The sequence below is a fragment of the Arctopsyche grandis genome, chromosome 9 (genome assembly GCF_051622035.1).
Source record: "Arctopsyche grandis isolate Sample6627 chromosome 9, ASM5162203v2, whole genome shotgun sequence".
Taxonomy (NCBI): Eukaryota; Metazoa; Arthropoda; class Insecta; order Trichoptera; family Hydropsychidae; genus Arctopsyche; species Arctopsyche grandis.
The window spans coordinates 3964727-3991215 of NC_135363.1; the positions used below are offsets into that span (position 1 = coordinate 3964727).

The 26489-nt window shown below is 36.0% G+C and overlaps 1 protein-coding gene across 2 annotated transcripts in view; it reads right to left on the reverse strand.

The window, feature by feature from the left end:
• Nucleotides 1–1082: 1082 nt before the first annotated feature.
• Nucleotides 1083–26489, reverse strand: part of LOC143917048 (semaphorin 5c-like) — a 40438-nt gene continuing 15031 nt past the window's right edge. For both annotated transcript variants that reach the window (XM_077438422.1, XM_077438423.1), the window contains exons 3-19: nucleotides 22297–22399; nucleotides 6255–6462; nucleotides 6010–6164; nucleotides 5776–5935; nucleotides 5510–5709; nucleotides 5284–5442; nucleotides 4905–5190; nucleotides 4624–4831; nucleotides 3833–3988; nucleotides 3564–3767; nucleotides 3260–3493; nucleotides 3100–3179; nucleotides 2518–2743; nucleotides 2282–2428; nucleotides 2051–2215; nucleotides 1747–1973; nucleotides 1083–1673 (exon numbers count right to left, since the gene is read on the reverse strand). In XM_077438422.1, the coding sequence (XP_077294548.1) occupies nucleotides 1470–1673; nucleotides 1747–1973; nucleotides 2051–2215; nucleotides 2282–2428; nucleotides 2518–2743; nucleotides 3100–3179; nucleotides 3260–3493; nucleotides 3564–3767; nucleotides 3833–3988; nucleotides 4624–4831; nucleotides 4905–5190; nucleotides 5284–5442; nucleotides 5510–5709; nucleotides 5776–5935; nucleotides 6010–6164; nucleotides 6255–6462; nucleotides 22297–22399 (3122 nt within the window). In that variant the 3' untranslated portion in view covers nucleotides 1083–1469. The remainder of the gene's footprint in view (nucleotides 1674–1746; nucleotides 1974–2050; nucleotides 2216–2281; nucleotides 2429–2517; nucleotides 2744–3099; nucleotides 3180–3259; nucleotides 3494–3563; nucleotides 3768–3832; nucleotides 3989–4623; nucleotides 4832–4904; nucleotides 5191–5283; nucleotides 5443–5509; nucleotides 5710–5775; nucleotides 5936–6009; nucleotides 6165–6254; nucleotides 6463–22296; nucleotides 22400–26489) is intronic.

Here is a 26489-nt window from a genome sequence, read left to right on the forward strand (position 1 = left end):
TTTTTTAATATAGTGAATTGATTTTTTTAACATATAAAATCGACAACATACAAAAATCAAAAGGACACAAACACTACATATGTATATTATATCAGGGGTTTATAACTTTATTAAAGACATGATGAAAGAAAGTTATAGAGAGATACAATAGAACACTGAATAGAAAAAAAAGTAAAATTATATAAAAAAAATTCGGGTGTGACCAACCCATGACTTTATCTATGTATTTGAAGAATATAAGAAGGTTACAAAACAAAATTCGATATTGAACTAATAACTATGATAGCGATACAAATTGAGCGCAAATGTATGGACACTTTCACAAGATAAAAGTTCTGCTTCCGGTTGTCAGATTTTGTTCAAATTTTTTTTAATACTTAAAATCACTATCAGTATTATACACATTAAATATCAAGAAAATAAAAATAATTTAAAAGGTCAAAATAAAATAATGAAATATTGTTTAAAAAAAAAATACTACTTCCGGTTTACCAATTCTGACCAAAAAGTTATCAGCTGTAAGTTAGTACATAAAGAATACAAATATAAATTTTCCTGACTTTAAAAATTCGCTAGACAATTAAGTATTTTAAAGCAATGAAATATAACAATTAATAGGAAAAATATCTGACTACTGATTTAAATACTCACTTTGAGCGTAACAATCCTAAATTTTGAGTTAAAGACCGCAAAAGCCAAAAAACTGTAAAAATCGCGGATTTTTTTAAACGCTCATATCTCGTAAACGATCACCCACCAACAAAAATCAATATCATATTCGAATTTAGTGGGTCAAACTTAGTAAAGATTGTTTGTCTCTGCTCTGGTAACTCAAAAACGTGATTTTTTGTTGCTCAGTGTAATCGAACGAAATAATAGATGAAAAAGAAGAAGCAAAAGAAATAATTGTAGAAATTGCGATTGTACCCACATAACCAGAGTCATACAACGTATGATTTTTTTTACAAACCTCCTTTACGTTTCACTTATTAACTAGTTCTTATTTTACCTACCTTAAAAGTCATGGTAGCACTTATCTTCGGAGAAATACTAAGTAGAAGTTTGTAATAAAATACCGATTTGTCTCAATTCATGTTTATTCATTACACTGACTTTTTAAATTTTAAATTACACGTTATACATAGACTAAAGTATGCTCAATATGAGCTACACATTATTCAGATTTTCAAAGAGTCCAATTTAATTCGAAAAACTACGTTTACTAATACAATCACAAATTTAAGTCTTTTTATTACACAATAGCATAAAATTTCCAAAAGGTCGAAAATTCAATCAAAATCTATCACAGATACAAATTCATATTCAATAAATCTGAATCACAAACAAAATATTAATTTAGTAAACTCTCATACCATAAGAATAACATCAACAACCTTACTCTTAATAAAGCTTTCATTTTCTACAAATAAATACATAAGCTTTTTGTACCATTATTAAAAAAAAGTCTATTAATAAAATTTGTCTTGATCTACGTCAATGTTATTTCTACAACTACTGCTGCTTTGAGTAGCATGAGAATTTCTTTTGACCGTTGATGTCTCATAGTCTCCGGCCATGGCTTTGGGATATAGCTTCGGAGAATCCAAAGACGTATCCCTATCAGCGTTGATATTGTTTGGCTTTGCAAATGTAGTCATAGGTTTTTTTGGCACCTAACAACAAATCAATTTTAAAACATAATAATATCACTAAATCATTTGAAATCAACAAAAAATCACTACACACCTCCTTCAAAGGCACGCTGACATAACTGTTTTGCTTTGTTATATAATGTGGACTGGAAGGTATACGAGGAGTTCTCCGGCGCACTATCCACACTACTGGTCCAGCAGCCAACAGTGCACCGACGAGGAATGATATCATCACCAAACCAACAACTAAACCCATACCGAGTCCATCTTCACTCGTCAACGTCGCTTGATTCGAATATCTAGCTGGCAACACTTCTGCAACTACAATTGAAAATTTTGAATATACATAAATATAATAATCCACACTTACACTCATTTTTATATAAAAATAAAAATACCATTATTAATTCCATTAGAATTGCAAAGCTTCATTTCAGTATCGGGGCCTTGACACACATCACTGTCCCTAACTTGATTCTTAAACAAACACCGACGATTCCTATGCTGCTTATTCGAGGAATCACAAGACGACCACCCACTCCAGTTACTCCATCCCAATAAACCTAAAGTAGAAAACTTTAAAATTAGTACCAAATAAATCTGAAATATCAAATTTCAAAAACACTTACTATCACAAGGTGGTCCGTCACAGAGGGTAGTTTGTACAGCGTCTCCTTTGCAGCCTCCGGGTGCAAGACAAGGTCTCCGTCTTTCCGTACGACCTGGTCCACATGAGACTGAGCACGGTGACCAATCTCTCCAACATCCCCATCCGTCTTTAAATTAAAAATTTCAGTACTTAACATATCTAATTCAATTTATAAACTGAAATGTGTCGATTTATTATATGTATATGTATATATACCTATGCATGAATGAACATTGCATGCTCTTTGTAAATTGCCACTACCCTGGCAAGGTGGCTTTAGGCAAGTTCTGGTCATCGTCTGATATCCTCCTCCACACTCCGCGCTGCAAGCGTCCCATTGACTCCACGCTGACCAGCCGTTTGATGACAAATCCAAAGCCGGAGTAGATCCACAAGTTCCATCGCCGTTACAATAACGCTCCTCTTCTTTTGACAGGGATAACTGTAATAATAAAGTACAATTTTTAATGTTACATAAATATATCATCCAACAAAAGAATGTAAAGAAATTATCATGACTATGTGACGCTGATATAATATTATATTACCGACGGTAAATTTGTATTAAACAATAAATAATAAAGTACTAAAACTCAAAATAGGCTTGATTTAAATAAAGTTGTGAATAAACATACACGTATCAAACAAATTTCACATTTCCCGTTCAAACCTGACGAACTGTACAAGACATCACTTCCATAATAACATGAAAACACTCAACTCAGGACCAAAATGAAGTGACTTCCATGTATAGAAATATATGCTATTGAAACCTCTTTTCTTTTATATTAAATTTACCTTTATTTGATCCGCAGTTTGAGCTTTGCAAGAAAATCTATAACGTTTTTCAATGTACCCCACCTTACTACTGACATTATCTAAAAACAAAAGCAAATAAAAATATTAAATTCTATATATAATTTGGTACCTACATTAAAAAATAAATAAAATGTCATACTAGATTGTATCATCTGCCAGGGAGTCCATGCCGAAGCTCGTCGCACTTCACACGGCTGTTTATTGCAGGCCTCTGCTTCAACGGCGCACCCAGGACAAGGTGGAGCACCAGGTGCTGGTGGAGGAGAGTCGCATCGTCTTTGTCTCCAACGAGCACCACCTCCACAAGGAGCTGAACAAGCACTCCACAGCCCCCATTCAGACCAACCGCCTTCAAGTATCGGTTGCACAGGAACTAAATATACCAATAGATTAATAAAAAAAAAGCGTTTAATCCAAATCACAATTGATAACGATACTGATACCTGGACAAGGTGGGTTTTGGGAACAATAAATTTCTGAACGATCGGCCCCCACGCATAGTCTACCACCATATTGAGGTGTGGGCGCTCCGCAAGCTCGGCGTCTCCACTTGACAGCTACACCGCACGTTGCACTGCAAGCTGACCATCCAGACCACGCAGTCCAGCCTCCATGGACCGTACAGTTTGATACTCTGATCGATATTCCTGAAATATATTCGACATTAGCGAGAAAGATTCAAGTTTTTGTCATTATTGCTATGCATTATTACCGTCACAGTTTTTGCCTCCGTTCCTCGGAGTAGGATTGGTGCATGATCTGGTTTGGCATAAACATTTGTCCTGAGTCTCCTGTGTGTCTCGAAGAATGTCATCAACTTCCTGTAAACATTCACTCCATGGTGACCATGCTGACCAAGCGCCGTCGACTGAAATTTGAGATATTTGCTACTAAATTATTAATGTTAGATTAGGTTAATAGATCAGAGTTCATTTTATGTTACTGTAGGAATATAGCACGACTTGTGCTATTACGAATCAAAACCAGTGATCACATCATCGATCCTGTACAAACATGCATAACTCAAGGGCAACGTCCCCTTCGACCATTCCAGAAGAAAGAGTTCATCGCCCGATCGTAAAACGAACGAAACCCAACAGTAATGTCATCAAAACGAACGACGTCCTGGCGCTGACCCCATAGCTATAAAGCACGCGCCTCGAAAATAGGTCAACACGTGTCTCTAACACACGTGTCCTGGAAACGAAGACAAAGCATATGCATACGGCACGCTCCAACCCAGAACGTATATAAAGCGACGCACCAGCTCCCAACACCAGAGTGAACCTCTGGAGTTCAACCAGCTCCCTTCTCCTAAGCTCAACCTCTTCGTACATACAATAACCATTGTAACAATTGAACAAAATAAACGATCGTCTTACAAACACAAATGGTGTTTTCTTAGACCGGGACACGGTCAACACATCTGTCCCGCGTACTAAATTACCTAGAGTTTATCTTTGTACTGCTTGGTAAATGAAATCAAGTTTAAACAGCACTTACGTGGAATCTCAACATCGGGACACTTCAACTGCTCTTGTATCCAGTGAGCTTTGGAGCCACTGGGTATTGTAGTGCATCTTTCTCGTCTCTCATCCCATCCACACATAGGATCTTGAGCGTTCAAACAACCGACACGTGTCAAGTGTCTACCACAGCGACTTGCCGGTATGCGAAGCACACTTTTTTCACTCCCAATGTATAGAGAATTCTTATGGAGGAATAAAAATATGTATATAAAGACGAATTGAAGTATATATCAATTATAAATTGCACAGAACTACCGTTTCGTTTAGATACTTCATAATGTTCAATGGAGCAACTGCATTGCTCGATTCCGGCTTTAAGATTTCAACGAGACACGTATCTTTCATCCCAGGCATTACTGCCAGCTTTCTCACCAGTCCATCTTGGCTAGCTACGAAGGCAATAAATGCTTCAGAATATTTGGTTTTCACGTTGGTGACAGATAGATGCGTGTAGAAATCCAAGTTAGCAGTGTGAATCGGACGGGATGTGATCGGCTGCACCACCTTATCCATCAACTGATAATCAAACAACTCGGTAAACCTTAAAAATATAATAAAAATTATTACTCAAATACAAATTGACAACATGACAAAAATTTTTCTTATAAAGAGTAAAATAAAATTCATGACATACGTAGAATCAACATTTCGACATTGAGTATGTTCCTGATGAGGAACAGACTGACTCTCCCAAATACTCTTCGAATTTGCCTGATGTTTGAACGGACCCAGGAACGCTTCTTCAATCTCCGACATATTGAATACACATATCGCCGATCCCGGCACACTATTACTACAAAACAAAACAGTCAACACAGACTCATGAGCAGAATTTGATCCGAAACAAGCACAACGAGTACCTGGCAGTTGTAAACACAGCGAATAACAATCGCCTGTCCGACATGTAATCGATGCTTTGTACAGAGTCAAAGTAGAATGGATACTCTCCAGGTAGGGAACAGTTCAGACGAGCTTTCATGAACGTAGTCCAGTTGTTCTTCAGCAATGAACTGCCACCGGAATCGTTCTTGCACACTCGGGCTATCCGGGAATATATCGTCTGCAATGGTACGGTTCATTAGTACAAAATCAATTATCAATGTTTGAAAGAAACTCTAAAACAAACCTTTCCACAGTTCATATATTCAACAGCAGGCTCTCTGAAGATAAAATAGACGAACCTATCATCCTCAAATGATCCCACGAAGTGAGGTTCATTCAACCATTTTGAATTGTATTGAAGTGTACGAAGGCGATAGCCTCCGTATGCTGGATTTCCAATGGCTCTATATAAAAAATAAAACATCAGTATTAGATTTCGTTTAATATTATATTTAAATGGTATTCAATAGTATTGTACCTGTATATGGCAGGATCAGATCCTGAAAAATCAGTCGGTGTTCCAACATAATAGTGCCCAGTGTCCGTCATGAGTGCCGTAACGTTAGCTTTAGGATTATAAGGACACTTGGCCACACCATCGACCCATTCCAGAATGTGATTGATATTGTCCAACTGTAAAAATTAAATTTTAAAATGCAATAAAATTTTGGTCATAGGATGTCTAACGAGTGCATTCGTGACGTAATAATGTGGGGTAGATACCTCTCTCCACGAGCATTGGGGTGAGTAAGCATTGGTACCGCAAGCAAACAATTTTCTGCCATCCGTCAGAAGAATCTTTATATAATTGTGACAGCTGTTCTCGGACTGTCCTTTGTCCTGACAGAGGTTCACTTTTTCTAGAGGAGAGTCCCACGAAGCCTTCTCGAGTCTCCGTAAGCCGACGAGTGACAGTCGATAGAGATTATCTCTGAAAAGTTAACCAAGCAATCTCTTAAGTTATAATAGTAAATTTAAGTGTTGATTTTATATTATATTTCAAATTGAGGATAAGTCGCAGTATTTGGCTGATTTTATTTTTTGATCATCTTACATTTTAAAGTTAATAGTCAAGTGAGGTGATTTTTTTCCAAATTCAAAACCAGGGCATTTTTTTTCAAAAAACATATTTCTAAATACTTCCATTATTTAAAACGAAGATTAAAGAATCATGGACGTAGATTTATGAAAAAATTAATTAATTTTCTTGTATGCTCTTATAAAACACAAGACTGGTTAAAATTAAGTTCAACACAAGACTGGTTAAAATTAGGTTTAACACAAGACTGGTTAAAATTAGGTTCAACGCAAGACTGGTTAAAAAAAGGTTGTGGCTATTTGCAGGTACTATATCTGCGACAGGCGTAAAGTCTTCTGCGCATGCGCGTGAACTTATAATCCGATTACAATTTCTTACATTTATACGTTGTGTATGATAATAATTTTCTAACAATTAATAATATTAACTAATTTGGATTATATTTTTTACTCTACGTCACTCTACGAGTTCGAACTAAATTTTAAGAGGTTTAAAACACAATTTTAACAGTAAACACGCTGACAGTGGCAGTTCACGCGCGTGCGCAAAAGGCTTTGCGCCTGTCGCAGATATAGTACCTGCAAATAGCCAATAATTTGCAGATATAGTACCTGCAAATAGCCACAACCTAAAAAAAGCGATTAGCAAACATTTTATGGTTTCAACATTTTTATCACTGAACTATATATTGTTCATCAAAGTAAATAAGCGAAGTGAAACATAGAAAAGCCTTGTAGAAATCCTTCGGTTGGTGCATTTTTTCCTAATAAATGGAAACAACATTTGACTAATTTGTCAATATTTTTGTAGGAGACATCATTTTTGGCCAAAAAATTTGTATATTTATCCATCTATTAGATAAAAAAAGTGCTATTACATAAAATAGTGTACTGGTGTTATCTTACGACTTACCTGGATAGATACCCAAAAAACCAGTACTGTTCTGGTAAAAGCAGTACGAATGGTCACCTTATAGTAAAACAACCTAAAATTTTAACCTCCATACATACACACACACGAGCTTCCATTCAAATTTAATTGAGAAATCCCTCTAAACTAGGGTTCGCGGTTTGTGTCAAGTAGACCGCACGCGGACGCAGACTAACAAGTTTACATCCTCATTGATGTAATATAACTTTGTTAGATCCATTTTCACTTTTAAATTTGACAGAATAAGTTCAATCTCGAATCCGATTCAATGCATACCTACACACATCGTAATTTCCGGAAAAACAGCTTTGATCTTGACCAAAGTAGATAGGATTTTCAAGTCTGCAACACACTACAACTCAAACCTCTACATGAATCTTTACCCGATTGACATAAACTTCAGCTTTAATAAATAATTGAACTCGATAAACCTTAATTTAAAAGTTTTATATCTTCATACATATGTATGTACATATCCAGCAACATGGCTCGGTGGTTGCGTTGATACTAAACACCGAGAGGTTGCTGGGTTCGATCCCGCGAGCTGACCGCGATTGTAAAGAATTTATTCCGAGTATAATCTACCGGTTAGACTTGGATATTTGTGACTCCAAGTCGATCGTTTCCTATGAGGGTTTGCCGATATATCTGATTTCATTGTTGAAACGTTTCCTCCATCAAATTGGCAAAAACCATCCTACCCACTATGTCACCACTATTTAAATATGAATATGATTAAAAAAAAATATCTATAACGTAGATGTCCCGCTAATTCTTATATATGTATAGTATTTGTATTATGCTTATATATCTATCTGGTCACAGTGACGCGTTAGAGTATTCTGTAATGGCACTGTGGCTAATATGTAAATAAATAAATATGGGGTCCCATGCGAAACATCAAGTCTCGTTAACCCTTTGAATACTGAGCCCAAATCTGTTGTTTTAGTGCAAAGCTGATATTCTGGAATACTGTTGTTGTAATTGTCCATAAACAGTGAATGGCCATGTCCAGCTTTTTCCTCCATCAGTTTATGAACGACTATATTGGTGTGGCTATGCTTACAATTCGATCTAGCTAATTTTTTTTTTTTATTTTTACATATTTTATTTTATTTTATTTTATTTTAAAAAATCAATACCACAGAGACTTGACAGGTTGCCCCAAAGCGTCAATGTGATTTTAATACAAATAATAAAAATCATAAAAATTACAAAAAAAACATCATAAAAAAAAATAATAAAAATCATAAATTAAAAAAAAAAAACATAAGAAAATAATAAAAATCATAAATAAAAAAAAACATCATAAAAAAATAATAAAAATCAAGTAAAAAATATGTACACAAAATAAAAACAAAGAAATAAGATTGAAAAATTTATATCGTGCTATTTAGGATGTGTTCCACCAACTCAACATAACTGGCATCGAATAGGTCCAAGTATTGTGCCAGTAAGTTAAGGAGTCGAACAGCTCTCGAGAGGGGGGAGTTCATGAGCACGTTTGATTTAGCCCTAATTGGTAAAAATATATCATGTTTTCTTAAAACTCTACGATTTTCCGGGGCCCAGAATTTTAGTTTCTCCAGGATAGTGGGATTGTGAATCTCTCCTCTAAGTAATTTTACGAAATGTTTCCCAAGAAATAAATCTCTTCTCTTTGCCAGGGAGTTGAAACCCAAAGATCCCAAGACAAAGGCACTAGGGAACAGATATGGATAAAATCCAAATGTTTTCAGATATAAAAATCTAAGGAATTTCCTTTGGACTCGTTCCAACATTAGAGAGTAACGAAGTTGATAGGGAGACCATATAATGGAGCCAAACTCGAGCACACTGCGAACTAATGTACAATATAAGAGACGAATGGCAGTGAGCCCTAGTTCAGACGAATTACGGATTACGAATCCAAGGATTTTTGTTGCCCTATCACAGATATTCTCAATGTGAATGTTGAAACTCCAACTATTTTCGAAGACTATTCCCAGATCAGATATAAATAATTCTCTCTGAAGAAGAGAATCATGAAATTTATACGGATATTTAATAGGAGAACGAGAACGAGAGTAAGAAATGACCCGACACTTTAGGATATTGAAGGGAAGTTTATTAACATTAGCCCATTCATAAATAGAATTCAAATCCTCTTGCAAATAAAGAGCGTCAGGTAAATCAATTATTCTCTTATAGATTTTTAAGTCATCCGCATATAATAAAAATTTAGAATGGTGAATAGAAGATTGAATATCGTTGATAAATATTAGGAATAATAAAGGGCCAAGATTTGATCCTTGGGGAATCCCAGAAGTGGCAACATACTCATAAGAAAAGCAACTCCCAAACTTAACGAATTGACGTCGATCCTGTAAATAAGAAATAAAAAGACCAACAAGATTATAAGTAAATCCAATAAAACTTAATTTACTAACCAAAATTTTATGATCAACTTTATCAAACGCCTTCTCAAAATCAGTATATATTACATCCATTTGATTATTACAATCCAAAGTGCTGGTTATGTCATTAGAGAAACATAACAAGTTGGTAATAGCTGATCTGGCCGGACGAAAGCCATGCTGCTGATCAATGAGCATACTTTGAAAGTGATTAAAAATGTATCTGTGTAATATTACCTCAAACATTTTGGCTGGCGCTGACAAGATAGTTATTGGTCTGTAGTTCCTTACACAAGATTTATCGTCCTTCTTATGAATAGGAGTTACTTTAGAGCATTTCCATAAATTGGGGAATGAAGAGTTCCTTAGAATTAAATTAAAAATGAATTTTAAAGGTTCTAAGAGACTAACCTCACATCCTTTTAGGATGTAATTAGGGATGGAGTCAGGACCGGAAGAATAAATATTTTTTAACTTTAGAAAGCCATATTTCAGATCGGAAGAGTCAAGATGATTAATCGCTAAAGTGGGGAAAGTAAATTCCGAGTCATTGGTAGGTTCCATGGAATCAGTAGGATTATTGAAAACTGATTTAAAAAAGTCGGCAAATCCATTAGCAATGTTTTGATCACCCTCTAACAATCCAGAATCATTGTACATAATGGTCGACTTTACACGATTTACACGTTTAGAATTGATGAAGTTCCAGAATTTCTTAGGGTTTTTAACTATGGAACTTTCACAATCAGCTACATAAACATTATATGCATTATTAATTAATTTCTTAATTTCCGTACGTAAAATACGGAAATTATTTAAGATAAGAGGATTGCTCGATTTCTTCCAGAGTTTATGTGTTTGATATTTACTTTTTAAGAGATTAATAATTTCTTTAGTAAACCAAGGCGGATAAATCCTTTTACTCGTCACTAATCCTTTCAACCGAAAACAATCATTAAAAATAGAATATATAATGTCATAGAAATTAGAGAGGGCCAAATTAACATCTTTGCACTCATAAACTCGCTCCCATTGACAATTACAAAGAATATCATTTAAATATTTGAAATCAACATTTGTAAATAACCATCCATTTAGGACAGAGGTATTTATTAAACGAAGTGAGGAATAAGTTATAGTTAATTTTAAATGAATATCAAGAGCAGGATGATAGCTGTCTTCAGGAACCAAGGAATCAACTGCATTTGAAATAATAATATTCTGACAATCTAAATTTGTTAATAGAAAATCCAACATGGAATTATTAAAATAGTTTCGAATAGTATTAATTTGTTTTAAGTTGAATAAAGATATAAAAAAATTAAGGTCATCAGGAAAACAGTTAGAAGAATTCAGATTAAAATCTCCAGATATAAAAATGCGACCATTACTAAAATGTGAATAATTAGATATAATTAAATCAAAAAATCGCTTATAAATATTTGGTGGAGATCTTGGTGGAAAATAAATAGTACATATGTATATAAAAAAATATATACCAGGAAGGCCTTACAGGTAAATCCCAATGCGCCTTCCTGGCCAATTACAAATACAAATGCAGCATTTTTTTATTATAAGTCGTTGAATTGCGAGACACTGAAAAAACTCGCAAATTAACGAGACATCTATGAATTGTACATAAATTTTTATTGTACATCCATCAAATTTCAAATAGTGGTGACATAGTAGGTAGGAAGGATTTTTTAGCCAATTTTTTTTTCCGGGAACCGTTTCAACAATGAAATCAGAGAAAATTGGCAAACTCTGATAGGAAACGATCAACCTGGAGTCACAAATCCAGGTCTGACCAACAGCATACTCTGAAAAATTCATTTTCATTCAGGGATAGAACCCGGCACCTTCTTGACGGTAAGCAGAAGCTTAACGTCCGAGCTATGCTGCTGGCTAAACTGCTACTGCTACTCTACTGCATATAAATTGCTTTGTTCCATCACGAGATTATAAAATTCCAGATCTAATAATAAAAAAAGGAAGAAAGAAAGGAAAAAGGAAAGGAAAGATAGCGTAAAAGTCCACTATTGCTAAAAGGTATTACATGATGTTTTCCAGGAATCGACTCACCATTATCGTGTAAGCAGGTAAATCAAAAAAAAAATTGGCATTTTTACATATAAATTTTATCATATTTGGATCACCCATTAGACATTTTAGTATATTCACCATAAATTTAGAATAACCTATAAGTATTCTTTATCTATGATATTCACTTTTTTAAATGCTTTTACTAACCTTTTTGTATAAAAATATAATCACCAAAACATCTATATTTTTTGAATAATGTAAAAAAAAAACAGTAAATAACCTTATATAAAATTTAAAAAATAGAGAGTGTATAGAGAGAGACCTTTAGGCGAAAAAATGAAATGAGTATTTATTTTTTGTACCTTTCAATGTAAATCAGAAAAATTTGGCAAACTCTAATAGGAAACGATCGACCTGGAGTCACAGACCAAGATCTGGCCAGCAGCAACCAGTGGAACTCGAACCCGTGACCACTAGTCAACGCTGCTGGTTTAACGGATATTAGTCAAACCAGGCACAACGATATATACATACATATGTATATACATACGTCTCTACTTGCATCGTGTATACGACCGTGAACGATGCAAGTCCAGTAGCAAGTCAATCCCAAGTGGATCCACTTACGAGATCCAAGCAGATAGGTAAGTCAGGTTGTTATATAAGCTGAACATTGACCCATCATAAGCACACAAGTTGCCCTGCAAGTGCAATTCAGTCTGAAACACTTGTCGCACACCTGCACCTCAACTTTGTTCGCTGGCAAAATGCGAAACAGCATCATTAAGCATCGGCAGCACTGAACGGGTGGACAAGTGGGCATTTTGCGATGATTTATGAGCGCTAAGTGCATCCATAGCACACCCCATTCGTCTTCCGGTCGTCGGGGCGTTAATGATAGCGGTTTTCAAGTGCCGCAATCTTTTGCACATCGCAGTTTTACATAGTGTGCCGCGATCGAAGTGCGTGACGCTAGGTGTCGCCCATCTCGCAAAAAAGAAAGAAAAAAAATGGCGTCGAGGAAAGAATTGCATAGTGAAAATGGCCGCGGGCTGTGCGCGCGCGCTGTTAGCTCTTGCAACTTTGCGTATGGTTCTCACAATTAAATTGCACACCATATGGTCACACTAGTTGCGCAACTTGCGGAGGAAAAAAAGTTGTACGGCAACGGAAAATCCACAAAGATAACAGTCAAAAGAGTATATACGTATTTAAGTGAAATAATGGCTCGGTTATAAAAAGGAGATATACATACATATGTACCTTTGCAATTACATACGATATTTTTGGGTGACCGTGAAAAAGTCGAAAATATTCGTTTATCATGCATACACATGAAAAACGGTTAGTATAAAAAAAAGTATTTATGTATGTATATGTATACATTAGCTGCGATATATAAGAATGCAACAGCTTCGGTTAAATTTTTTTCAGGTACAGATAGATTTAGCATAGGAAAAGGAGTAAGACAAGGAGATACTATCTCGCCCAAGTTATTCAATGCGGTGCTTGAATGAGTTTTCAGGAACTTGGAATGGGACAAAGCCGGAGTAAGCATCAACGGTCTCTTCTTGAGTCACATTCGGTTCGCAGACGATATAGTTCGTGATTCAGCTGACGTACTTAACAGACTAACACAGCTGGACAGGGAAAGTAGAAAAGTAGGATTAAAAATTAACGTAGATAAGACCAAACTAATGTTCAATAGTTATTGCATGCCTGATAAACCAGTAGAAGTAGTAAATAATTATTTATATTTAGGTCAAATAATTGACATGTCTGGTAGTAAAGATGAAGAGATAAAGAGACGTGTGAAACTAGGATGGAGTGCATTTGGACGGATGAATGCTGTTTTTAAATCAAAAATGCCACTCTGCCTGAAGAAGAAGATCTTTGATCAATGCGTTTTGACGTATGGATGTGAAACTTGGACACTGAACGCCAAGATGCTACATAAAATCCAATGCACTCAAAGAAGTATGGAACGCTGTATGCTTGGCATAACGAGGAAAGACAGAAAGCGGAACACATGGGTGAGAAGTATGACAAGAGTAGTGGACATAGTGGATAGAGTGAAGAGATTGAAATGGCAATGGGCGGGTCACGTAGCTAGGAGGATGGACGAAAGGTGGACAAAAGAAGTGCTTGAATGGTACCCGAGAGAATGCAAAAGGGTAAAAGGAAGACCGCAGGGAAGATGGGTGAACGAAATTAGGAAAATGTGCGGAGTGAGATGGATGAGTGTTGCGCAAAACAGAAACGAGTGGAAGCATGTTGGAGAGGCCTTCATCCAGCAGTGGATGGCGAATGGCTGTAAATGATGATATGAAATTTAAATCGTCCAAGGGGGGGAGCATAGGACCTATGGCACCCTCCTTGGATCTGCCTATGCACAGAAATCACAACCAATACGATCAAACAATGGGATTTGAAAAAACAAAAATGTTCAGATACTACAAAGTTCAGGTTATATTAGACCCATCTTCAAAGAGTTTTAAGTTTTTATTCCAAATATCGAATATATTGATAATTTATCCAAATAAAAACTAGAATGACTCGTTTAGATTACAAATTTATTTTCTTTTAAAGACTGGCATTCTTTTCTATCACGACGAAACAAAACAATAGAGACTCTACTTTGCACTTTCGCTGTTATTATGCTGTAACCTTTACGATTGACGATCTCTATAGTAAACGTTAGTGTTTATCAAATTGCATTATTAAAATTTTGACCCAAATGTTATCCAAAGTACCAATATAAATATTTCAATCGCGCGCCATATCATTGAATAAACGAAAATGTTGTTCCATCGTAAAAACTATGACATTTCGGTAAAACAACAATTTGCGGTAATTGAGCTTTCAGCGACGCAAAGTTCAAACAAAAAACCGCAACATTCATCGCCATGTCAAATTACGCAATGGCGTCTCGCTCGATTTTATTGACATTTGAATAATTTATACGATAGATCGAACCGAGACGATATCAATTCCGGCTCGTTCTCAACTCCGTTGCGGTACGTATAATTGGCACCATCTTCCGCGAGCGATGAATATCTGAATTCAGTCAATTGTCAACTTTTTTCTTCCAACCCTGAAAGAAACAATATGGCGTCGTTGACGTCTCATTAGCATTTTGCGCGCTCATTCAACGCTGCGAAAGACAGGATTCAGACTCTCATCTTCGTCCCCTGAAGAAAGCCCATTGATTATCTCGCGCTGAACTGGTTTCGACGTAAGATCAAAGACGGCCACTGATTTCTTCCGTTTTTTGTGTAAGTGGCTTGGGTAGAATCGCGCGGCCATTTTCTTGTCTCCTTTGAAATTGCATTGTATTGTTACACATATCGATATTATAATAAATGTCGGCTTTGTAATAATACACACAACATACGGACGATACGGCGAGGCAAAGTTACACTGGGGAATTTTCTAGAACGGCTTTATATAGCGAGTCCAGTTCGAGTCTGTCGAGAGAGTCGCTCGTCTTCCGGGAGCCTACATTTTAATACGGAACGGTGATATTTTTGCGAATTTCGCACTATCAAGAAGTATTGTGAACGTTGCATTGTCGCTCTAGTTAAGGCAATTGTGCATTTCGATCGCTTTAAGAAGATAACATCACACATGAGAGAGAACAGAAGTCGCCATCTTGGTCAAATCCATTATTCAATGAAGAGAACCAGCAGCGTGGACTAGTGGTAAGCATTTATGCTTTCGAACAAAGTGTTCACGGGTTCGAGTCCCACTGGTTGCTGCTGACCAGATCTTGGTTTGTTACTCCAGGTCTTTTCATTTTCTATCACAGTTTGCCAATTTATCTGATTTCAATTGAAACGGTTCCAACAAATTGGCAACCTCTGGCAAAGTTTTCCACCATCTCGAATTTCGCTAACTCATATAAAAATGCTACAAAATTATCCATAAATATCTGGCAAATTTCGAGCTTTCCAGCATCTCAAAATTTGACGATTTATATGAAAAAAAATGCTCTGAAAATTTAAGTTTATCGAAAATTTGTCAAAATTTATCCATAGATGTCTCTATGATGCTTTGTAAAATTTGTATATCTATGTTAGGCCTTCCTGGTATATACATATACATATGTAAAATACATATTAAAATATAGAAGAAGGTGCATAGTTCTGTAGATTTCATTTAGTGTAAAGAGGAAATGAAAAGCCTCAGGGCGATTTTTAAAAATAGTATGATGAGATCAATCCTTATTAATATTGTTACGTACGCCGCGGATTGAGCGAATTGCACTTAGACCAACGGATATCTGTTATCGGGTTAACTAAGTGCTTGCACTTACTTCCAAGGATTATATCTGGACTCTAAGTGCATTTAGGCTAAACAACGACCGTTATTAGTTATTTCTCAGAATCGGTACGGGGAGACCCAATGTCGTGGAAATATGTACATATCCGAATACGTGACTATACAACAGGTAAACAGATTAGACGTCCTGAGAGATCGACCCTTTATAAGGCGGTACGTAGGCGATATCATGTAATTCTGGACTGAGCACTGACAGTGCGTGTATCTCCTTAATCATCAATAAATGCTGTGAGACGACTGTTGGCCTTTTACTTGGATCCTCCACCCACCCCTACGCAACAATATTTAAACATTTAAATATTTAGTTGAAGCGATTAAACCAGCGTAAATTGGTGCAAATCCAGTATATTACAAAATACTTTTATCACTAACGGCCCAATTAAGTTTAGTAGATGCCGTCGCGATTAAATGGCCCACAGGCCTACTCATAAAAGTTTCAATCTAGAAATCAAATTTGACTCGATCCTACAAATTTCCTTTCTTTAATGACAATTCTAATATGATTTGGCTTCTATCTCTTAATGTCTTAATATTCTATCTCTCAAACTTCTATCTCCTAATTTTATATGTCTTAATCTTCTATCTCTTAATTTTCTATCTCTTAATCTTCTATCTCTTAAATTGTTTTTGACATACACCTTTTTAAACTCAAATATTAGCTAATAAACTTAGAAAAGACAACCCAAAATAAAACAAATCAACATTTAGACTAGTTATAATGAACCATAGTAAGTTTTGTGCTGTCAGAATATCATCATTGGGATGAAAGTAAAAACCTATTTCTAGCATACCTATGTAGGTAGTTTTCAACTGAGCTATCCACAGTGCCAAAAGACTTGCATATTACGAAATGAAACATTTTAACGTTAGTAAGTCTCGAATTTCAAGTCTCAAAAGTAAATACCTATGTATTATTATGAAAAACTCCAGCAAGTAAGTAATCGAAAGTTGATTTTTGGAACATAGCATCGCACAACTGGTCCAGCACACCTCATTAGCGAAGTCCCAAGAAGTTGTGAGAGGTTAGGACCACCGAGCTTTACGTGGGCGATTCGATTCGATTCGATTGTCGTCCGACAATATGGACAATCTACCGCTACCATAAACAAGTTGTTGACATTCAATGGACATTGTTCTGCGAGAGATAACGCGAAACGGTGGTCCCGGTCACATCGAACAACCGATAGCTTCCCTAAAGAACATTCAGCCTTGGGATATTATGTCCACCAATTAGAGAGATGTCGAAAAGACCAAAAGTAAAACCGAACACGGGTAACGGAACGGTGGGATTCGACCCATTTCCATAATGCAAGCTCGACGAGAAAGATGGAGGCCAGCACGCCATATGGTCGGACATACATAACTTTCGCGAATATATTTTCATACCCGGGACAGTGCCGAGGCCCCAACTTTCGTCGCTATTTTTTAAGAATTTATGATCTTCTTAATGCGATAAGGACACAGATGAAACGGAATTAAGATTGCGACTGTAGTTCAAGTATGTATGTACATACATATGTAGGTGCAAAACGCAACAAACTGTATCGAATCTCTCTTTCTGTGTATGGGATGGCGAGTTTCCAATCTCTTTTAGGTGTTGTGGTCTTTATTTTATTTCAAATTAACAGTGTACATACATATGTATTGTGCAGATATGGCAATTTTTACAGTTCGGGTTCGAAACTATATATTTATTTAATTTATTATTTTATAAAATTAGACACCGGACCCACAGCGTGCCGTTCATTATTCAATTATTGTAAATGCTTTGTTAAAGGTTCGCCGAACCTTTTTTTTTGCACTCTAGCTTTGTAAATAGAGCCAAATCGCCGCGATTCCTAGAAAAAGCACGGCGTGTATCCGTAATCTAATAATAATAATAACTAAACACTTTGCGCCGTTCATTGTTATCATTAGACTATGGATAGAGAGCGTGCTTTTTCCAGGAATCGGGGCGGTTCGGCTCTATTTACAAAGCTAGAGTGAAAAAAAAAGGCTAGAGTGAAAAAAAAAGGAACCTCTAACACAGCATTTACAACAATTGAACAATAAACGGCGCGCTTTGGGTCCGAAGTCTAGTTATAGTTCGCCGTGCATTGTTAATTTTTATGGTGAACCTTTTTTTTTTGCTCTCTAGCTTTGTACTACAAAGCTAGAGAGCAAATGAACAAACAACGGTGCAAAGTTGGTCCGCTCTTTAAATTAATAACAGTAAAATTACCAGTGTGACCTGACAGGTTGCCTCAAAGCGTCACACCAGTCTTACAAAAAACAGAAAGAAAATAACAAAGTAAAAACAATAAAAATTCCAATCATTCATCTCATGTTGAATCTCAAGAAACTAACCAGCTCATCAACATGACAATTGAACAGTTCCAAATGTTCATCAATCACATTAAGGAACCGGATAGCTTTTACAAAAGACGAGTTATGTATTGAAAGCAGACGTTTTCGCAGAAATAGGTTGGAAAAGTCAATGATGACGCAAAGCTCTACCGAATTCAGGCGCCGAAAATTTAAATTCCAATAAAATCGAAGGGTTGTCGATTCTTCCCGACATATCGCCCGATGTGGCATCTTAAGGCTGAGTGCTAGACCTAGTATTAACTGTCAACTGATGAACTGTCAAAATAGTATTAATCTGTTGACTTCCAAGATTTAAGCGTACATTTTTAAAACATACATAACATGTTGCATTATTTTATAATGTGCATCGTCAATTGATGGTTGTACCTCCTGCCGGCACGGTGCTTTATCGGATGGCTTCTATTCCAAGAGCAATCCGACTTCTCAATGAAATCATTGCTTATCAAGGATTATTTTAACCTATTTGTCTGGTAGCCTGTGCTCATAATTATTTTCATAATATATGTGATGCGTGAGTGAATTTTGATATTCCCTTTTCTATTCAGGCTTAAGAGGGCTGTACACACGAAACCTTAATTTTGTTACCGTTCCTTTCTTCGATATATATATTGAGTGTATGTATATATTGAGTGAATGCGACAATATATATCAATATATATATTGAGTGAATGCGACAGTTGCGCTTCGACCAGATAAAACGTATTTTAAATTGACAAAATCGAGGTTTCGTATTCTACTGTTTTCTCCTCCAAAACTGGACCAATTTTTAAAAAAATTTCATCATCGGTATGAGAAAGATACTTTCTGTGCATCTATCGGCGTATTTTTTTAAAAATCGACCGTTAAATAAGCACGCTGGACTCGTTTCGTGGGTGTAAAAAAGAGGCGATTTTATAGATTTTTGGCGGCTCCTTTAAAAAATAATTAATCAAAAAAATAAAACGATAGATGCACCCCAATAGTGGATATCCATAGCATATTAAAAAATAATTTCTCTAGTGCCATAACTGAGGAAGGGAGAAGTATAGTACGTTTGTATGGACAAGGTGCTGCTGTCCAGCCCTCTTAACGAGGATGTTTTGTATTCACGGCTGGTTCTTATACATATATACTTACATATATATGTAGGTGCTGACTATTGATTGCAAGAGATTCTCAATTTTTCTCTTTATATTTAAAAAAGTCACCATTTTTGTCAAACCCACCATTAAATTAAGAGAAGAGGGTACATAGTTCAAAGAATTGCATTTAGTGTAAAAAGCAAATGAATAGCCTCGGGTAATTTAAAGAAAGTATGGTGAGATTAATCCTTATTATTATTTAAACCATTTCTTTCAAAGATAAAGAACATTGTTTCTTATTTTGTGAAAAAATGTGACCAACTCATTACTTAACGTATGTATTTGATTAATTAAGGTACTATCAAAAACAAAATTCGTTAATGACACATATGTATGTACTCTCACATATTGGCTATGAGATCGTTTTTGATACATGTTTGAGCACTAATATATGAATACATTTAAAAAATGAGATAAAATAAATTTTAAACATCAAAATAAAATAATGAAATATTGTTTAAAATAAAATTACTACTTTCGAATTATAAATCCCAACCAAAACCTTATCATCTCCAAGTGGTACATGAATATATGTAAATACAAATTTTCAGCTTGACTCAATTTTAACCATAGTGTACCAAAATTGTGTGCGAACATAATATTTGTGATTTTTCCAAAAAGAAAAAGTCCCACTTCTGGCATATAATTTTTTGCTTATGAAAAGCACAACACTTAGAGGGTCAAAAAATATAGTATGTAGAAGAAAAAATAGTCGAAAGTAAACTGTCACTTCCGGTTGACGTAAAGAAGTTGTACTTCAAAAGCTACATACTCGTATGTAAATACATATTATATATACCAGGAATACCTAACAGTGCGCCTTCCTGGCCAATTATAAACATCGATAAACAATTTATAGAATAATTTTACATACCATCATACAGACACCACACACGGATAAATTTAATTTTTGCATTTTTATAAATCAGCGAATTCAAGATGCTGAAACTCGAAATTTTGGGAGAAATAGGACAAGGTTGCCAATTTGTTTGGAACCGTTTCAATTAAAATCATATATATTGGCGAACTCTGAATTCGGAACTCGGAAACGATTGACCTGGAGTCACATATCCAAGGTGTCTGGCCAGCAGCACGGGGCAGGGCCAGTGGCGTAACGTGAATTCCCTTAAGGCGCCCCCCCCCCCCCCATTATATTCATATTATTTTCTTACAGCCAATTTAATTCCCAATAATAATTCATGTAATTTTTAAGTAGAAAAATCTTTTTTCTGGACTTCGCATTGGCAAACATTTTGTTAAAATTCATGTCATTTGCCCTCTCATGTTCAATACTTGTCCTTTTAATCGATGTTGTGACATAGTTGACGTAGTTTTAATAAGTTTCAATTTCAAACGAAATAATTTTAAATAAGATTCAATTTCAAACGAAATAATTTTTAATAAGTTTCAACTTCGAGAACGAGTGCTCCGCAGTGGCTACAGTTACCGGAAGCGTGAGGAACAAGATGATTTAAATGACGAATTTATAGTATAAAAATTACAAATGAAGAGCTTCACCAAATTATGAACAACGTCGATCTTCTTTATTTTAACAAGGTTTATTTTCTTTTAAGCACGAACGGAAATCAAGCAACTGATTAGACAATGATTTGTCTAATTTGCCATTGACGTATTGGTCGGTTAGAGATTTGGATTCACGATATACATATATGTATATGTATGTAAATCGTCATCTGATAATTCACAAAAAAATTACAGAACAAGTTTAAAAATTAGTGAAAAAGGCGCGCCGCTTTGCGACGCCCCCCCCCCCCGCATTGCGGGGTTTGCGGGCACGGTCGCTACGCCACAGGGATTGAACTCGTGACCACTCGGTTGAAAGCGGTACATTCTAAACACCGATCTATGCTGCTGGTTTATTTCTAATTGAACGACCCAAGCCTGGGGAGCACCCACTGTCGATATATTCCCAGGTAAATTCATACCAGGGAGACAAGTGCAATCTTCTTATGGGTTATTTTCGAGGCTTTAAAATAGACCTCTCAAGGCAATGCAAGGCACGATCATATTGTGAATCATTTTTGTTTATTGTGAGGATGGTCACCCTAGGCCCCAGCGGGCGTGTCGAGACACTTATTTCACGTTCGACGCGTTGCAGATAATAACACGTTACTGGAGTGCGCGCATATCAAATGCAATTCATCACAGTCGCACAACTAATGGCGTGGGTGCGAAAGGGTTAACATGAAAAGAAAAACGCGTGCAAATTTGATAATAACCGACAACCATGCCACTTTTCCGGCGTGTCAAAAGCAACAATTAAACGCCTATCCCACACGTCACGAGTATGTATGTACAATATATGTATGTATGTATGTATGTATGTACATAATAAGTCCTACAGTCCGTTCTGCGGTTTTACCGTTATCGGTATACAAAAAGAATACATTGGCTTGTGCAGGAATGGACTATAAATTGTGTCGAACGTCGATCAATAGTGTGTGGTGGATAACGGACGAAACGTTCGATCGTTGCCTTATGCGGTCTACGCGAATGTGGTCTCTCACCTGGCACCTGCAAAAACCTGGTCCCTCTTCACGTCGAACAGTAGCTGCCCAAATGAAGTCACTCCCTCGTCTGAGAATCTCTCTCCTCCGGCGGCCATCAGATCTAAAAAACATATAAGCGACACGTTATGTAAAAATATATGGTTCTTATTTAAGAAGGAGTAGCTTGACTCTTGGAATCGTATGCTGTTGAAGAGGTTGTAGGAGCTCAAATAGAGAATTTGAAAGGTAGGAGTACAAAGATTGCTGAAAAGGATTCAATTTGGTAGGGGTTGGAATAGGAAGATGTTCTCAATTTGTAAAAATCAGACGTAAAAATCGAAAACGAAGTAAGAAGAGGCTAGTAATAATGGCGGATGATACTTCCACTTATATCGATGACCAAAATGAGGAAAATGGCTAAGTATGAAAACGATCGGATAAGAGGAAAAATTTTTCCTTAATTGTAATCGTAAGTGAAAGTAAGAAGAGGTTAGTAAAAAAAGTGAAGTAGTTCAAGATATTCATTATTCATTAAAAAATAAGAAATCCCAAGACAAGAGTTTGGGGCATACATAGTATTTTGTATATCTAGGAAATTACAACGATTTATTAACTAGTTGAATTGTCGTATAGATGCGTGAATGAATTGTAGGCGGTTGAATTTTGACCGCAATACAAATCGTATATTCAACTTTGGTTTAAAAATGTGCTGGACAACGATGGACTTACCTTTTAATATCAATAAATAGATTGAATAATGCAAATTTAGAATTGTAATACCAGAAACTCGACAAATCGGTACAAAGTTGAAAAAAATGTATTTGAAATAATGTCGCGTGAAATACGTATGAATTCTCACTTCGTCCGCTAGGATGAACAATTAATTGAACTTTATTTTAAATTAAAATACTCAAAAATAGATTTCCGTTTTTTATGCCAATAGATAGATGAAATATTTTAAATTTATAACTTTTAAACCAGAAGCTTGGCAAATAGGTAGAAAGTTGAAAAAACATTTGAAATAGTTTCGATGAGAGCGAAATACATATTATGTACAATCATTCGGTACGCGACTAGGTAGATTTTTAAAAAATCAAATACCCAAAGATGGAATTTTGTTTTTTTACCAATAGACAGATTGAATATCGTAAATTTAGAATTTTCAAACCAGAAAGTTGAAAAAAATGCATTCGAAATAAATTTGGAGAGAAATGGTTTTTGATAACTTCCGATTAACCTTTGACATTAAGATGCGCATTTGGTATTCGTGTGTCACTTCCTCATGTCCACTGAATATCTTGAGAGGTTATGAGTGTAGCACAGAAGGGGGAATGTCTTGATACAAAACAACCCATTGAGTTTCAGCAAGAAAAACATGTTGAATACAACATCTATTTTTCAACACTTTCAACTGGAAACCTTCCACACCTGATATTTAGCATGCTTTAAAATTTTTCTGATATTTAGCACACTTTCAGATTTATTTTCTGTTATAACAAAGAAACTATGGACGAAATCACACGCGTTTTTTTTTAGATACTTTTAAACACGTGAAAAAAATGCATCATCCCTAGCACGTGGCATATGGCATTCATGGTACACAGTCCCAAAAATCACCCCCTGTAGTGTTTTCGGTGATATTTCGTCCTTGTATTGATATTGTAAGCTTGATAGTGATTGATAACGGTTAATCCCATATTTTAAGAAATGTAGGACAAACTTTTCGTAATAATAAGATACGTACAAATTAACAATGAACTGGGAACACCCTTTCTTGACTGGAAGCCGTGCTGTTCATCTCTGTGTGATTTCGCCCTGTGAGTCTACGTTTGCGGTCAGTCCTCCCTCCCATACCAAAAATTAGTACCAACTAACTAAACTTCAGCTCCAACACTCGCTCCAAAAAGTTTCCTTTGAAATTTGATCCTCTTCTGACCAGCTCTGAGTGCAAGCTATTACTTAGAGGTATTTGATTCATATGCTCGTAAATGCAGATCGATCTGCTCATCACCTTTAACGAGGTACGGAATCGATTCCACGTGCAGCAATAATTGCACTTTTTCTCCGCAAAGACGAATGACACGAGGAATGCGATTTATTATTAAACAGGAGCCGAGATGCGGTTTCGAGCTCGTTTTTGCTCTCGCCGTGTGTAACTGAAACCTTGTTAAAACTCCTGGCGTCCATCAATAACTCGTTTGCCCTCCCTTGCTCGCCTGGGTCCATTATGTGTGCGACGACAAAAGCAGATAGTGTCCTCGAGGACGCTCCTAACACGCCGCCGTACATTTTAATTAGATCTCGAGGATTAATTGTACTGCTGCTCATCCGAGAGTCAGCTCCTAGTTTTGCATCGGTCGGTTGGCCATCTCGGTAATTGGCCGATGCGCTATCTGAGGTCTCGCACTTGTCGTCCCGATCCCGATGAGATGATATCTCCGATGAGGAGATCTCTTGGAAGTGGATGGAGCAGCGTCGGATGGTGGTGGTGCCGACGACACCCCCTTATATGGCCTTCGACTTCTTGGACAACTTTAACTGTACAGCCAGCTACTGGCGTCCGTTCGATTGAAAAATTCCTCGTCGAAAGATTCCTCTCTTAACAATTGTATCGGTGGAAGTTTTAATTCATCGATTAGAATCGACGTAGAGCATGAAATGTTCTTGTGCTCTTCGTATGAGCTGGTGTGTCTCCAGGTGCACGTTGGGTATTCGAAGCACGGCATAGTGATATTGATTTGCGATTGGAATCTGATTTTTACTGTTTCTCCAGTACCAGCCAAATAAATTAATTCTATAAGGATAATGAAAAATGATTCATCTTAAACTTCTCCCACCTATAATTGAACAAGTTAATTAATAAAATAAATTTTCTCTTACTATAAGATCTATGGAATAATCTAAATAAAAAATTTCTAAATGATTTAAAAAATTTGAATATTTTTGTCCTAGGTAGAAAAAATATATTTTATGCATTAATTATAAATATTCAGACAGTATAAATGTCCCGTCTGAATATTTTTGTCCTAGGTAGAAAAAATATATATTCTGCTTTTATGCACTCATATTGATTAACCCTTTGAATGGTGACCAACGCCTATCGGCGTTTTGCCAACCAGTCCGTGGTCCTGAAACACGCCGATAGGCGTTGCATTTTGAGCATGTACAAAGTAAACACGAATACTACCCGCTAAGTCTTTCCAGGTAGCATTGAAAAAAATGCATTGAGCATGGGTCGTGTAATCCGTATCATTCATTTTTCAACGTTTATTAAGACTGGTTTACACCGGAATTTCTGAATTTATAACCATAGCAGAATTTCCCGATGGAAATCCCTAACTGTTGAGTATTTTAGATTATGGCTTAGAATTTAGATTGTGAACATTATATTTTAACAACAATGAAGAAGATGGAAGTAGTTTTGGAAAAATATATTCATTAATAGACTTCTTTTTTTGATTTTCTATTGTTGCAAGATATATTAGCAAGTCTAAACACACCTTTACAAAACTTGAAATCCTCGGCGATAGTTATAAGGTGATCTAGGGTTTGTTTGGATTTTTAAATAATTCTAGTTGGACATATTGGCGAAATTTTCAGCGTTGCGGGCTTTCAACAGAAAAGACGTCAGCACCCAAAGGGTTAAATCAACTTCATTTGTCGAACGTAAATTAATGAAAAATAACTTTTATGTTCATGTTCTTCAAGCTTTTCCGCTCTTAGTTATTCAAATTTCTGAATATCTACCAATCAGGTTATTCAGAAGAAGTGTTCTCAGCACTATTTAAGTTCAACGTGGAATTCTTTATGCAGCTCAAATCCACTTCCTTTCATACATATGTACATATTTATGTAACCCAGATATTATTTCCCACATACATATGTACATACATATATGTATATCAAACACATCATGAATAAAAATATCGTAATAAACTGAGAGACTACCCCTTAAATGAAAACGATACATAGCTCAAAATAGATCAAAGCAAACCCGGAACGCAGCTCCTGTTCGTGCAATCCAGTAGAATAGACTAGTGGTTAGCATATAATGCTTTGAATAGAGTAGTCACGGGTTCAAATACCATTGGTTTCTGCTGGCCAGACCTTGGATTTGTAACTCAAGGTCGTTCGTTTCCTATCAGAGTTTGCCAATTTATCTTATTTTCATTAAAACGGTTCCAGCAAATTGGCAACCTTACCCATTTTCA